This window comes from Sphaerodactylus townsendi, linkage group LG08 (genome assembly GCF_021028975.2).
Source record: "Sphaerodactylus townsendi isolate TG3544 linkage group LG08, MPM_Stown_v2.3, whole genome shotgun sequence".
Taxonomy (NCBI): Eukaryota; Metazoa; Chordata; class Lepidosauria; order Squamata; family Sphaerodactylidae; genus Sphaerodactylus; species Sphaerodactylus townsendi.
In genome coordinates, this window is record NC_059432.1 from 53,427,194 (window position 1) to 53,442,556 (window position 15,363).

At 40.6% G+C, this 15,363-nt stretch overlaps 1 protein-coding gene across 1 annotated transcript in view; it reads right to left on the reverse strand.

The window, feature by feature from the left end:
• The window catches only part of ATRNL1 (attractin like 1), a 575,975-nt gene that overhangs the window by 453,284 nt on the left and 107,328 nt on the right, over nucleotides 1-15,363 (reverse strand). Inside the window, exon 18 of the mRNA XM_048507055.1 lies at nucleotides 12,594-12,731. Within this exon, the coding sequence (XP_048363012.1) occupies nucleotides 12,594-12,731 (138 nt within the window). The remainder of the gene's footprint in view (nucleotides 1-12,593; nucleotides 12,732-15,363) is intronic.

Here is a 15,363-nt window from a genome sequence, read left to right on the forward strand (position 1 = left end):
ATACAATGAAGAGCAAGTACATAGAATTTTAGATGACTTCCTACCTCTCTCAGTCTGACTTGGCCACGGTGATCCATGCCACGGTCACCTCCAGGTTAGACTATTGTAACTCACTCTATCCGGGCCTTCCCTTGTGGCTGATCCGGAAACTGAAGCTGGTCCAGAATGCCCCAGCTCGTCTTCTCACAGGTGATTCTATTAGAGACCACATATCCCCCATACTGCGCCGCCTGCATTGGCTCCCAGTGGAATTCCGAATCATCTTCAAGGTGTTGGTGTTGGCCTTTAAGGCCCTTCGCAGCCTGGGGCCCTCATACCTTCAGGACCGTCTGACCCCATATATCCCAAATAGGCCTCTGCGTTCTGCAGAGGCGAATCTACTGGTAGTCCCTCGCCCCTCAATGATGCGGCTAGCCTCTATCTGGGCCAGGGCTTTTACGGAACAGTCTTCTTCCAATTGTTATGGCCCTGTGGAACCTTGAGGAGTTCTGCAGGGCCTGTAAAACTGAGTTGTTCCACTGGGCCTTTGGGGAGGCTGGCCATGGATCTTGCTGCCCTGATGACAACCCCTCCCCCTGATTTCATCAGTACCATCTTTGGCCTTCTGCCAGGTCCCCTCCCGAATGTGGGACCGGCCACTGCAAACTAATTCTGTATTTTGCTGCTACTGTTTTTAAAATAATTTTAATGTTTATATGTTTATATTTTATTATTGTATATTGTATATTGTATGGTGCCTTTTTGGCCTTATTGGCTGCAGCATTTGGCCTTATTGGCTGCAGCATTTGGCCTTATTTGGCCGCAGCATAGTAGACCATGACCTTCTGGTCCACCGCCTCACTGGTATCCAGGTACGGGGGTCAGCCCTGAGTTGGCTGACTTCATTCCTCCGAGACCGGGGACAGCAGGTAGCATTGGGGGGAGAGAACTCCCAGTGCTGCCCCATAGTATATGAGGTGCTGCAGGGGGCGATCCTCTCTCCAATGCTCTTTAATATCTAAATGCACCCCCTGGCAGGTTTGGTTTGGAGTTTCGGGATGCGGTGCCACCAATATGCGGATGACATCCAGCTCGTGTTCACGATGGAGGGCAGCGTTGTTTGGAGGCTGTCGCTGGCCGGTTGAGGGCAAGTCGATTGAAGTTAAATCCTACGAAGACAGAGGTGCTGTGGCTGGGCCACAGGGAGCAACCGGTGGACTGTGAGCAAACGCTGGACGGTGAGGCATTGTACCTAGCCTCTTTGGTTAAAAGCCTGGAGTCATCCTGGAACCGACGCTTTCGCTCAAGGTCCAAGTTGCCCAATTGGCCCGGGCTGCATTCCATCATCTGCGGCAGGCACGGCAACTGGCCCCGTACCTCTCCCGCATAGATTTAGCCACAGTCATCCATACAACGGTCACCTCCAGGCTTGATTATTGTAACTTGATTATTGTAACAATACACTGGCCTGCCTTTGACCGTGACCTGGAACCTTAAGCTTGTCCAACATGCGGCAGCCAGGCTCCTTACGGGGACGTCAAGTTGGGGCCGAATTACACCGGTCCTGTACCATCTCCATTGGCTGCCCATTGTTTTCTGGGGAATGTTCAAGGTGCTGGTCTTAGTCTTTAAGGCTATAAACGGACTTGGGCCTGTATACTTGAGGGATCGCATCTCCCCATATTGCCCCGCTAGGACCCTCCGATCTTCGGAGGAGCATCTATTATTGGTCCCTGGCCCAAAACACGTCCAGCTAGCCACCACTAGGGCCAGGGCCTTTTCGGTTCTGGCCCCCTTCTGGTGGAACTGGCTCCCTAGAGAGACCAGGGCCCTGTGGGACTTGTCAAGTTTCCGCAGAGCCTGCTAAACAGACCAGGCATTTGGCCAGCCAGGCTGAATGTGGTTACATCGTCCCAGCCTCCAGTGGGCTTGAGGAGGGTGGGGGGTATTTTTCTCAACATCTGAATTATTTTAGTTTTCTACTTGGTTTTATTTGTATATTGTGGCTGGTTTTACATAATATTATTATGTAAGTTATTGATGTTATGTTCTATGGTTGTAAGCAGCCCTGAGCCCTTCGGGGGAGGGTGACCAATAAATTGAAAGAATAAATTATTGTTCACCACTCAGAGCCCTTTGGGGGTTGGGCGGTATAGGAAAATTAATGATAACGATGACGATGACGACGAAACTGTAGATCATGTCCTCAGCTGCTGCAAAAAGATTGCCCAGACTGAGTACAAACAGAGACACAACTCAGTGGCCAAGATGATCCACTGGAATTTATGAAAGAATTACAACATAAGAACAGCTAAGAACTGGTGGGAACATTGTCCAGAGAAAGTAATGGAAAATAAGAAGGTCAAGATCCTGTGGGACTTTCGAATCCAAACGGACAAAGTGTTGAAACATAATACACCAGACATCACCATGATTGAGGACAAGAAACGCTGGTAATGTGAAATAATTTTATATCATAAGGATACTGAGGAAATTGAATTTAGGCAAACTTTAATTTATCACTGCCTCAACCAAGGGTGCACAATTGTTCATAAGAGAACTTGATCACTAACATCATGCAGAACCTGTTAAAAGATTATCATTAATCCTCTGGAAGTGATCAAGTGAGCATGAAAAAGATAGAGGTGTAAAATATAAATCAACTTGCTGGATCTCTCCAGTACTAACCTAAGTAAAAAGTAGTCATCAATTACAGGACCCAAGTTCACTTCAGTTTAGGATTAGCTGCTGAGTTAGCAAATAAACTTCTTAAAGGAAGCTGAGCCAGAAGAGCTTTTTTTTTAAAAGCAGTACAATATAAATGTTGCTGTTATTCTCTCCTTCATTGGAGGTTTTTGTCATCTTACAGAAGACTTCAAATGAATATTTTTGCAGGAACAGTTAAAGCACATCTAGACATTAACAATATAATTCTCTTCCCCTGCCCTTCCAATAACCTCAAGCAGTGATTAATGAATTTTAACTGAGAAAAAGGAAATCCTTTTTGTTCACAGGGGTGGCAGAAAGCCACTCTAAATCTTCTAGGATTGCCACCTCCTACTGGAGGAGGAAGAGACAGGGCCAGCTTAGATTCCCCAATGGTTTAAGAAATATCGGTTTATCTTAGTTACCTTCACGTCCCTATCCCTGCATTTCTTCTCTCTTAAATGAAGCCCAGATGTGTCAGATTTTTTAAAAATATATTGAAGTATTTATTTACTTTTAAGGCCAAACTACATAGCTCAAAGACATTGCAAGGGGACATATTCAAATTGGAGTCACAACACCAAGACTGGACAACCCTTTCTGTTGCATTGGAGGAAGGAATTAAACCCTTTTAGTTAAAAAAGGGGAGGAAGGATATATAGGATATCCACAGGTCTTAAAGCAGTTTGGGTAGCTGATGTGCATGGGAAAAAGAGAAAACCATTGAGGTCCTCTCCCCAACGCCAATAATAACTGGTTTTCCTTTTTTGAAAATGAGAGATCCTTGTCAAAAATCATGTATATGATGTATTGTTTAGTTCCAAGTGCCACAATTCTATTGATCCATAAACTTGACTAAATGATCATGACAACTAAAAATAGAACCGATTTCAATGACTAAAAAAAATCAATTTTCTCAACCTCCAAAACAAACAAAAACGCATAGCACTATTGTCAGAAATCCTGGTTGATATGAGCTTGAATTATTTTCTCTATATTACCCTATTCTGAGATTACCAACAAAAACAAGCAGTTTCCAGGTTACGGATAACATTCTTATATTAAGAAATAAGTATTAGCGTAGAGAAACTTCTGCTGTATTTTACGAGAAGATTACCAAAAATATTAAGATTATTTCTAGATTTTCAGATTTTTACATTGATGTTCTAATTTTAAAAATTATCAAGTCAACTGATAGTAATTTGACTACCTGAGTGTAGTTTATATCAAATAGGAATAATGGATGTGTGAGATCTAATCCAATCTCTCTGCTCCACTTGCAATTATCATAAGTAATTTGAATTTCAAAAAAATTTCCCCTGTATTTAAGATCAGCAGGAAACTACGGATTTTGACATCTTTTGTTCATTTACATTATTTAATGCCTATTTTTTTCCTGACTTTCTGCCAAGAAATTTAGAATGGCATACAAAGTTCTTCCTTCCTCTTCCTCTCACAACAAGCCAGAGAGGTAGGTTGGGCTGACAGAGAATGACTAGTCCAAAGCTGCCCAGTGGGTTTTATTGTGAACAGTAACTTGAATCTGAATCTACGTATTTCTAGTCCAACACACACTGCCCCAAATTTGCTGTCTTGTTCCAGTAAACTGGCAACCCAGAGATTCAGTCTGATGAGAAAGGCTTGCAGAGTGCCTGAATTGCTTATGGTTTCTTTTTGTTGATTTCAATGGAAACAAAACTGAGTAAAAAAAAAACTAAAAAAAGAAAGAGCAAATGGAACAAACTCAAATGATTTCTGTAAAAAAGCTGCTGTGGAAATGAGGTGGGAGAGGCAGGGTCGACCGTAGTCAGCCTCCAGAGCCTGACTTACCCCCATACACCAGCGGAGTCACTGGCGGAAATATGCCACAGTTTTCATGGTGTATCTCTAATTACCCCTATGGGGGCTTTTAGGTGAGTTATTTTTGTTTACATTTTCAAACTTCCCAAGCTGCGGGAAAGCCCTTTGGAGCAGGTAGAGTGGCACCGAAACAGCACCATTTGCACCCTCCCATCAGCTCTGGATTAGGCTGTTAAACTACTTGAAACTAAAAATGTAAGCCTGATGTATAGCTATTCTAGTCGCACCAAGGACTTGGACATGCCTCACAGAATTTTAACCACCTCCCCCCCCCCCCGCCCCTCAACCAGCAAACCTCTGTTGTTTGAAAATCTCATAAAGTGGGTATGATCATGTAACTTCAGGAATATTATTCATAGAACTGACCAACCCCATCCCCGAAGCCTGTAGAACTTGTTGTGTTGATCTTTGGATCCAACTGGCTTTTATTTAACACTGACATGTGTTGCCGTTTACTTCCTGCTGCCTCTGATGAAAATGCACAGACTGTTTTTGATCTGGTTTTGAAGTGTACAGCACTGTGTTTTGTTTTAGTCTGAGAAACAGCTATCTCTGCATATCTTGTAGAAAAATGAATAAATTAAACAAAGGGCTTGTGAAGTGAAGGCTTATTGCAGAGCTGCTTTGAATACTATTAAGCATAACCTTAATTAAAATGTATCAAAACCTATGCACTGTTTGCATGTTACATTATAAATGCTATATCCTACACAATTACTTCATGCAGACTAAGCAAATAAATGTCTGAAAACAATACTAATAGAAATACAAAACTGTATCTGAACATGCTATTAGCAACTGTTGTTTTCTATGAACACAGAGAAACTATCCAACTCATGCAATGGGCTGGAAGGCAACTGATGGAGCAACTTTACTGAAGTTAAGCTGGTTTAGGTCTCTTCAGTGTCTGACAGAAGTTAGGAACAGCATATTGAAGAAAATACCAGAGATTAAAGGATGGCAGATTTCTTCAAGAAGGACCTACTGTTTTAGAAAGTGAAGTGAAAGCTGGACTGAAAGCAATTGGGAGAAACAGATCACCAGAAGTACATGTAGTATCAATAGAGCTTATTACTGAAATTGAGTCCATCAAAATCTTAACAAAATATGCGAACAAACATGGAAAACAAAACAATGGCCCACAGATTGGATACCCTCAATTTACATTCCAATTCTGAAAAAAGGAGATGTCAAAGATGGCAACAACTATATGACCATAGTATTAATTCTCATGCAAGTAAAGTGATACTCAAAATAGAATAACAAAGACTGTTGCCATGTATGGAATCTATAAATGCCAGATGTTCAGGCCAGATTCAGAAAAGGAAGAGGCACTAGAGATTATACTGCAAATTTATGCTGGTTACTGGAGGATAGCTTGCATTTCACAGATTATAGCAAAGTTTTTCACTATGTGAATCATGAGAAATGGGTGTGCTAAAATATCTGATTGTTTTGATGGGCAACCTGTACCTTGGACAAGAGGCTGTTTTTAGGACAGAATGTGGAAAAATAGAATGGATTTCAACTGGCAAAGGTGTCTGACAAAAATATACATTATCTGTCTATCTGTTCAATCTATATGCAGAACAAATCCTAGAAAGTTGACAGGAAGAATGTTGATTCATTTGAAATGAGGTGCTGGAGTAGAGTTTTTATAGATACCAACCACCAAAAGGCAAGTAAGTGCGCTATAGATCAAATCAAGCCTGAAACTCCCTGGAAGCTAAAATTACTAAACTGAGTCTATCATACTTTTATCACATTATGACAAGAGTTACTAGGAAAGTGAATAATGCTAGGAACAGCTGAAGGTAGCAGAAAGAAAGACCAAACATATGATTGACTGACTGAATCAAGGAAGCCATGGCTTTCATTTTGCAAGACCTGAGCAAAACTGTTAACGATAAGGCATTCTGGAGGTCATTAATTCATAGGGTCACCATAAGTCAGACGTGACTTGATGGCTCTTAACATATGCCCACACTCACTCACTCACTCACTCACTCACTCACTCACTCACTCACTCACTCACTCACTCACTCACTCACTCACTCACTCACTCACTCACTCACACACACACACACACACACACACACACACCCCTATGTAAGGCCACTGAATAAAATTGCCCAAAGCTCTGGTTTAACATCTCTTTAAATAAGCCACGAGGAGTTGTCATTTTTCTCTGTCTTGGAGAGATTCTAGATGCTGAGGTGTGTGGCTGAGAGAAAACAAGCTGAAACTGAAAAAAGAGAAAACATATGTCAGTTGGGGTGCTGTGTGGTTTCCGGGCTGTATGGCCGTGTTCTGGCAGCATTCTCTCCTGACGTTTCGCCTGCATCTGTGGCTGGCATCTGCAGAGGATATGATAGTTGGAAAGGAAAGCAAGTGGAGTATATATACCTGTGAGTGAAAGTCAATAGGTGAGGGCATCTGAATAGGAATGGCCTGGCAACTGAGTAACAATGAAGTGTAGCATGTGAGTAACAATGGAGATAGCAAGGTCAATAGGTGAGGCATCTGAATAGAAGTAGTCTGGCCTTTGTTTCCTTTGATTATCTATAGTCATCCTGTGTCTGTGTGCAGCTGATTAGTCACTGTCTTAACTCTAGTGTTTTTCAAAACTGGCAGTCAAATTCTGTTCATTTTCATAGTTTCTTCCTTTCTGTTGAAATTGTCCATGTGCTTGTGGATTTCAATGGCTTCTCTGTGTAGTCTGACGTAGTGGTTGTCAGAGTGGTCCAGAATTTCTGTGTTTCAAATAATATCTGTATATTGATTTGGTGGCACACATGGCTTGGCCACATCTATTTTATCTTCACAACAACTACGTGAAGGGTGGTGAAGCTGAGAGAAATGACTGGCCCAGGACAGATACACTATCCACTATGCATCAATGTCTTCTTCAAGTTAAAACTGGAGTTTTATAGAATCCAAGATGACCATTAGAAAAACAAATTTGTATAATTATTAAACATGCTTCTTCAACTGTAACTTAATTTATGATAAAAGTTACATCAGCTGATCTGGTCATGCTGATTCATGGTACTGTAACCTCAAGGCTGGACTACTATACTCTACATAGGGAAGCCTTGAAGAGAACTCTGAAACTTTATTGGGTTCAAAAGGCAGCAATTTGGTTGTTATTAAGGTCTGATAATTTGTTCACATCAGACCTATGCAAAGATCTTTAGAGTGGTTCACTGTTCATTTTGCAGGTTCCGTTCAAGATGCTTGTTTTTTTACCATAAAAGTCATCACATGGGCCACAAACACCCAAAGGATAATTTTGTCTGGTGTTAACCTTTCAATCTTCACAGCAGATCCTCCTTGCTGCCCACTCTTGCAGAGTAGATAAAACAGCTGCTGTGCCATATCAACCTTTTTCTCACAGCAGCAATCTGAACTTGACATTGCCTTCCAGAAGGGAAGGCCCACACGTTCTTTAAGAAGAGTGTATGTAAGGAAAATCATTCAGCAGAACTTTAGAAGTTCAAATAGAGAAGACAACTGATAATTTTGCTGAATTGTTCACTATTTTAATGCTTTTGGGTATATGGTTGTTGCTTTTTCTTTCTGGCTGTAATGCACTTAAAGGAGAAATACAGAGCTGAAGAGGGTTTTTTTTTAATAAAAATAAATGCTGGTCTTCTCTTAGTCCAGAAGCTTCATTCAGGAAGGGGTTAAATGAGAGAAATTCCTTTTGCCAGTCTTGCCCATTATAGTATATGAGTTCAAATAATTACTGACATACCTGTTATCACTAATTCATTTCCATGAGACAGCCTAGATTTGCATTAGTGCACAGAGCTACAGGAGCTACAAGGAATAAAAGTAACCACAGTGGGATGGAAAATCAGCCACTAATTTGGCAAACACCCATGTAACTTACATGCACACAAATTATGACAGTCAATGCCAATTTACAATTACGACAGAGAATTCTATAAGACACCTACTCCTTCACAGCTATGTAGAAAATGTTCTACTATAAAATAAGTATAATTTTTAAATACTATGGAAGCTTGAATAACCAATTCTGAAATCATGTCTCACATGAACTTGCACAGGTAGCCTCTATCCAGAGCATGAGAAACAAGCAGTAAAATTTATAATTTTATAGGCTTATAAATTGATTTTAGCCATTATTACATTACACATAATTCACTAAAGGTGACAGAATGCTTATTTGGTTAGATAGCTAATGTATCCCTAAAGAATAAAAACTGCTTTAATATATCACTTTGTCACAGAGCTACTAGAGAGTGCAGAGGAACATTTTGTCAACTTCAGGAAATAAGAAAACCATTAAGAATTATTTAAACCTTCATAAAACACTAAGAAAATGTGCAACTGTCAATAAGGATAGACATTAATCTTTCTCTTGAATATTTTCTCAATATATTTAACTTTAACTTATCAAATGTGCATGTCGGCATAGACAGTATTGCATTTTAAATTGCCGTGAAGCCAAATGAACCCACTAATGAACAGAGGCGTTCAGAGGTCAAAGGGTCTTCTGAATTAACAGATCAACAATTTTACCACACAAGAAATGTGTCATGTATTCTGTTTTCAGCTGCTTAAGAAAGGTGACCTTCTGTTTCATGAATATTTTGGAAGTTCAGTCTGCTTCACCCTATGCAATTACACAGCCTGCAACACTGGTCAAAACATGTTCTACTCAGTGTTGGAAGAGAATTTGAAAATGTACATTTCTCTGCTTCCATCACATTTGTTTGAACTTTTACATTTCTTTGCCACTGCCACATCTGTACATGTTTGTACAAAATACAGAATTGCCACAATCCTAACCTATAACTGCTTAAGTGATAGAACACCTCAAACAGTTCCAGTCCACCCTCCCCCTCTCCAAGCCTCACCCTTCCATCTTCCCCACCTCAATTCTCAACATTCCACCCTTCTCTCTCAAGCCACATCCTTCAACCCTCCTGCACCCCAAGCCTCACCTTTCTACCCCAGCCTGACAAAGCCCTTCCAGCTCCCCCCAACTCAAACAGCTCCAGTCCACCTTCTCCCCACCCCAAATCTCACCTTTCCACTCTGCCCCACCCCAATACTCACCTTTCCACCCCACTCCAATCCAAGCCAAACCTTCAACCCTCCCCCACCCCAAGCTATACCTTCCAACCCTCCCCATCCCAAGCTTCACCTTTTACCCTCCCTCACCCCAAGCCTCACCTTTCTATTCAGCCTGACAAAGTCCTCCTGCCTCCCCTCACCCCAAGCAGCTCCAGTCCACCCTCTACCGACCCTAGCCTCCCCTTTCCACCCTCCCCCACCCTAATACTCACCTTTCCACCTCCCTCCATCTCAAGCCACACCTTCCAACCCTCCCCCGCCCCGTCACACCTTCCAACCCTCCCCATCCCAAGCCTCATCTTCCCACCCTTCTCCATCCCAAGCCACTCTTTCCATCCTCCCTCAATCCTCACCTTCCCACCCATCCCAAGACACACCTTTCCACACCCTAAATATTCACAGATAATATCCCTGATTTAGTAACAAATCAATAGAAATTAGGCATGCTCAAAATCTAGATATGCCAGGCGAATTTAATTGGATCAAACTTAATTCCTCAATTATATACAAGGAAAGCTCTTAATCTCATTTTTTATTAAACTTTCTCAGTAACTGTGTCAAGCAGCTTTGCACCTGTGCAGTAGCCACTTGTTTTATGGAGACATGTTGTGCCTTGGTAATAAGCTATAAACAACATACTTAAGCAAATCTTTTCAATTATAGGAGGAAAAAAATCTATTCCCTTGGATCATGGTTTATACTCTGTCCACATTTTCAACCTCTGCAGTTCAATAAATCCTTCAAATAGCCAACACTTAATATACTACATAACTTCCTTTTTGAAGCAGAGAAATCAGCATGATCTGTTCATGAAGTGACTGCAAGAAGTGATCATAAGCTTAGCTATGGCAAGCAAACACTAGTGGCACATAGAGACATTGAATTCAATTCATATATCTCAGACTCTTTTTTTCCTTTGAACCACGTACCTTTTCAGAATTGAAAGTGCCAGCAGCAGAAAAGAAGGGATGACAACTGCAAAAATTCAGTCAGACCACAGAAAGGGACAAATGAAATTAATTTGGGTGTATCCAAGCAGCTCAATGAAGAAGACAGGATTGCACTTACCTGTAATTGATGTTTATCAAGGTCTTCTGTACAGGCACACATTGGGACTATGCATGAGCAGGCCAAGTCATGGTGAATGTTCTTGAGCTTTAACCTTAAAAGGCGCTCTGATGGCTGTTGGTCGCGTGCTTGTGTACCCTCCCAATGGAACAAGACCAACAGCCCAATGCCCTCTCCCTCAGTTCCACCTGAGCCCCCACAAGAACCACTTCTGCAGAATTCAAGACAGGGCAGGAGGAAGGGAATGTGTGCCTGCACAAAAGGCCTCGATCAACATCAATTACGTGCAACCCTGTCTTCTTCACTGGTCTTCGGTGCAATCCCACATAAAATTCTAATGAGCGCCACACATTACGGAAGTGGAATGAGTTCTGTACAACAAATTTATTCATTCCACAAATAATATAACATAATGCTTTATTCAACAACAGCATCTCAGGCAAACATAGACTGAAGTACAGCTTTTCCTACTGCGTAGCGTAGTGTAGCACAAAAGTATTGGCAAAGCCCACAATGCCGCCCTGATTCAATTCAAGGTTCTGGTATTGGATTTTAAAGCTCTGCCCAGTCTGGAACCAACATGCCTGAAGGACTGCCTTCTCCCAAAGGAAACCACCTGCTCATTCTGGTCTTCCTCAGAGGCCCTGCTTGGGTTGCTGTCATAGTACCAAAACTCTCTTCCCTGGGAGATTTGTCTATCTCCCACTACTGGTGTCTTTCTCCAGCAGGTAAAGACTTTTTTGTATCTTCAGGCATATTCCCAATAAGTATTAGTGGCCCTCCTTCTAATGTTTATGTGTTTTAGTTGAATTTTATATTTTAACTGTATTTTAATTGTTTAAAGGTTTTAATATTACGTTCACTATCTTTTTGACTCTGATTGGGTAGAAAGGTAACATAAAAATGTTCTAAATGTTCAACATAAATAAATACTATTTAAAATATTTATAGACCACTTCCAAGCTACCATTGAAAGTGCCTTGCAGCAAGAGGCTGAAACATATCACAATTGTATAAAATTAGTACAAAATAAAAATTAGCATTAAATTTTAAACACTGACATTAAACATATTAGAAACAAGACAACTAGAAAATATATTTGTCAGTCAGAAAAGTTGTTTTGCAAACAAAAGCCCACTGGTGGATCAAAAGGAAGGTTGTACAGTCCTTCTGGAATGCAAGCAAAGAGGAATGTAATTTTTATAATTTAGAGGTTATTCCTCAGACTTGGGGCTGCAACTGTTGTCAGTAGCAGAGATTCTCCCCCTCCCCGCCCCCGTCCCACAACAGATGGCAAATGAAAAGACTTATGAGCTGTTTTCCTGGCAAAAGTAGTTCATGATTTTTCCATCATAGTTCCCACTCTATGGAACAGGCTCTCTGAGGTGTTGAAAGTGGGGTGTATCCAGTAGCTTTTAGATAATACTGCAAAGTAATTTTATTTTCTAGGGCTTTTCCTAGGGCTTTTCATGGGATAGAGGCTGCATACATTTGGCATGGGGTGAGAGTAGTTTTGGAAAATTTTAGTGTACTTTCTGTGTTTTAAATTTGGGGTTATTAGCTGCCCTGAGAAAGAAAAGCACAGTACAAATTTTTAAGTAAATATATTTGACAGCGCTGGAAAAGATGACAGGTCATGCACAACCGTATACATTAAAAGCAACTCTTTCAACTGATCCTGAAAAGACACTAGGACCCAATGAATTTGAGAAAGCAAAACTGAAGTGCTCACAATATCTAACAGATGACATGTTATTCCATTTTGCTGTGTTCCATTTACCAAAAAGGGCTAGGAAAATCTCTCTTTCTTGAGGAAATATTCTCCTTGTATAACTTTTATGGAAACAGTAGAACATGTATTAAAAAAAACTTACCTGTACACTGCCCTCCATTTGTTGGATCCCCATAGTACCCTGGCATGCATGTTTCACACTGCTTTCCAGTAGTTAGGTTTTTGCACTGATCACAAACATTACCGTTGACACAAGTACTATGGCCATTACACTGGCAAGCTGGAATACAAAAGACATCAGAAATGAATTTTAGTTGTTTTATAGAATAAGTAAAAAATACAGAATGATTCCAAGCTATTATACAAAGTGGCACAGAAAAGCATGACTGCAAAATCTTAACATCATGAAGATTTAGTTAAATGAAAAAGAATCAGCTTGAAGCAGGCAGGCTGAGAGCTGTAAATAATACACTTGGGCTGTGTCACTGCCTATATTCTTGTGGGTTGATTTATTGAAGAAATGTATTCTCCTACTGCTGAATACAGAAACTTTACCTCCACCACTGGAAGAAACAAATGCTACAACTCTGAGGAGTTATGGGAGTATCAAGGGAGACCGGATTATTGTTGGAGGGTCTACTCTGGTGAAGGGGAGTGGAATGATATAGTGTGATCCAGTGGGTTAATGAAATTGTCATGAAGGGAAGAAGGGAGCAACATTAATGCAAGATTGGTGAAAAGAGTGACAGATGGAGCTAGCTTACTAGGCAAAATAGATGAGAAAGTGGCTAAACTCTTGGAGAATACACAGATTTCTTCCTTCAGAGTTTGTTCAAAACACACCATCCTACATTAAAGACAGCATGGATTTAATTTTGAAGGTAGAGGACTTACTTGTACCACCTAAAGCTTGTCTTGTAACCATGGACATCTCTGGCTTTGTATAGCAACATCCCGCATGATGGGGCATGCAACACTGCCCAATTTGGATCAAAAAAGCAACAAAACTTCCCACACACATTTTCTTTTGGACTTCTTAGGTATTATTTTGGAAAACAAGTTTTTTTGTTTGTTTCAACAATTACTTATTCAAACAAATTAGAGGCATTAGCATGGGGTCACCTGTGGGTCCCTCATTAGCCAATTTATTTATGGCATTATTTGAGGCAACCCATATCACTAAATCCTCATAACAATCCATTTTTGAGGATATTATTTTTTACAGGAGATTCATCATTTTTTTTTAAATTTAGAGCTATGCAAAATACAGATGCCTTCACCACCTGGCTAAGCACCGGGCACAATACTATTAAATTCACTAGTTGAAAGTGTTCAGAGATTTTACCTTTTTTGGATTTGTGGGTAAATGTCACCAGACAAAGAACTTTGGCAGTAACATTGTACAGGAAATCTACTGACAGAAATAATTATTTACATTTTGATTCATTTCTTCCATGAATCAACTTACCATACCATACCAAAATAAATTCCACTTGAGTTAAGGATTACAAGAGAGCAATGCCGTCCCCCCCTTCTTGGGGTGGGTTTTTAAATTGAGCCTGGACGCCTCTTGTTTAATTTGCTAATTGTTAGCCACTGTTTTTATGTATTTTAAGATGTTTTATTGACGGAGCCTATGTTTGTATTGTACCGGATTTGCTCCTGCTTATTGTTTATATATTATGTTGTTCACCGCCCGGGGCCCTTTGGGGATCGGGCGGTATAGAAATTGAATTAATAATAATAATAATAATAATAATAATAATGATGATGATGATGATGATGATGATGATGATGATGATGATGATGATGATGATGATGATGAGAAAAACAAAGGTAAATTTACTGACTAGAGCAGTGGTTCTCAACCTTCCTAATGCCACGACCCTTTAATACAGTTCCTCATGTTGTCATGACCCCCAATCCTAACATTTATCCATTTTACAGATGGAGAACACTGATGCAGAGAGTCTTTGGCGACCCCTGTGAAAGGATTATTCGACCCCCAGGGGTCCCGACCCCCAGGTTGAGAACCACTGGGCTAGAGGTTATCCGTGGGAGACACTTAAGAAGGCTAGGTTCAAGGCTGATGCCGCTGACAGGTGCTCTTTGTTGACATCCAAGCAAAGGAGTCTGAGAGGATCACAGGGTCGTTTGAATCCTCCACATACTCGGTGAGAGTATCAAGAAGATCATTTCGAGATATTGGCCCATCATCCCGGAATTGCTGGACTGTGAATCATCATTCCTTGGGGATTGAAGACAAGCAAGACTTTGGGCAATTCTCTGGTGAAAGCAGATGTTAGAGAACTTATATAGGTGCAGTCTATTGTTTCTGGGCATTTTAAATGTGGCACTTGTTCAGTGTGTAAATTATGTGAGGAATGTAAAGAGACTGAGGTAGCAGAGAAAGGGTTTAAAAAGAAATTGTTATATTTTTTCTACCTGCAGTTCCTCCAATGTTATTTATATGGTCTGTTGTCCATGCAAGTTTTATTATGTGGGGCACATGAGAAGAAAATTGAAGACTTGCATTTTGGAACACTTATCACACATCAGGAACAGCATGGTAGTGGCTCCTTTGGTGTCCCACTTTTCGGAAGAGAAGCATCTTCTGGAATCCCTGAAATTCCGGGTTTTAGAGACAGTTACCAACTTAGGAAGTCTGATATCAATCAAACAAAGACTGCTACAAAGAGAAGCCTTCTACACCTTTAAGTTTAACTGTGCCACACCAAGATGATTAAATCACGCTTTGGATTTTTCATCTTTTGTTTAATTCACAGCTGTTGGTATAAGTGACTGCTATGTCAGTTCTTTTTTGAAAACTGACTTCTTTTGATTACTTTGATTACAGTAATCTTTTGATTACTGACTTCAGGTGCACCTACCCCAATGGAATTAACAAGATG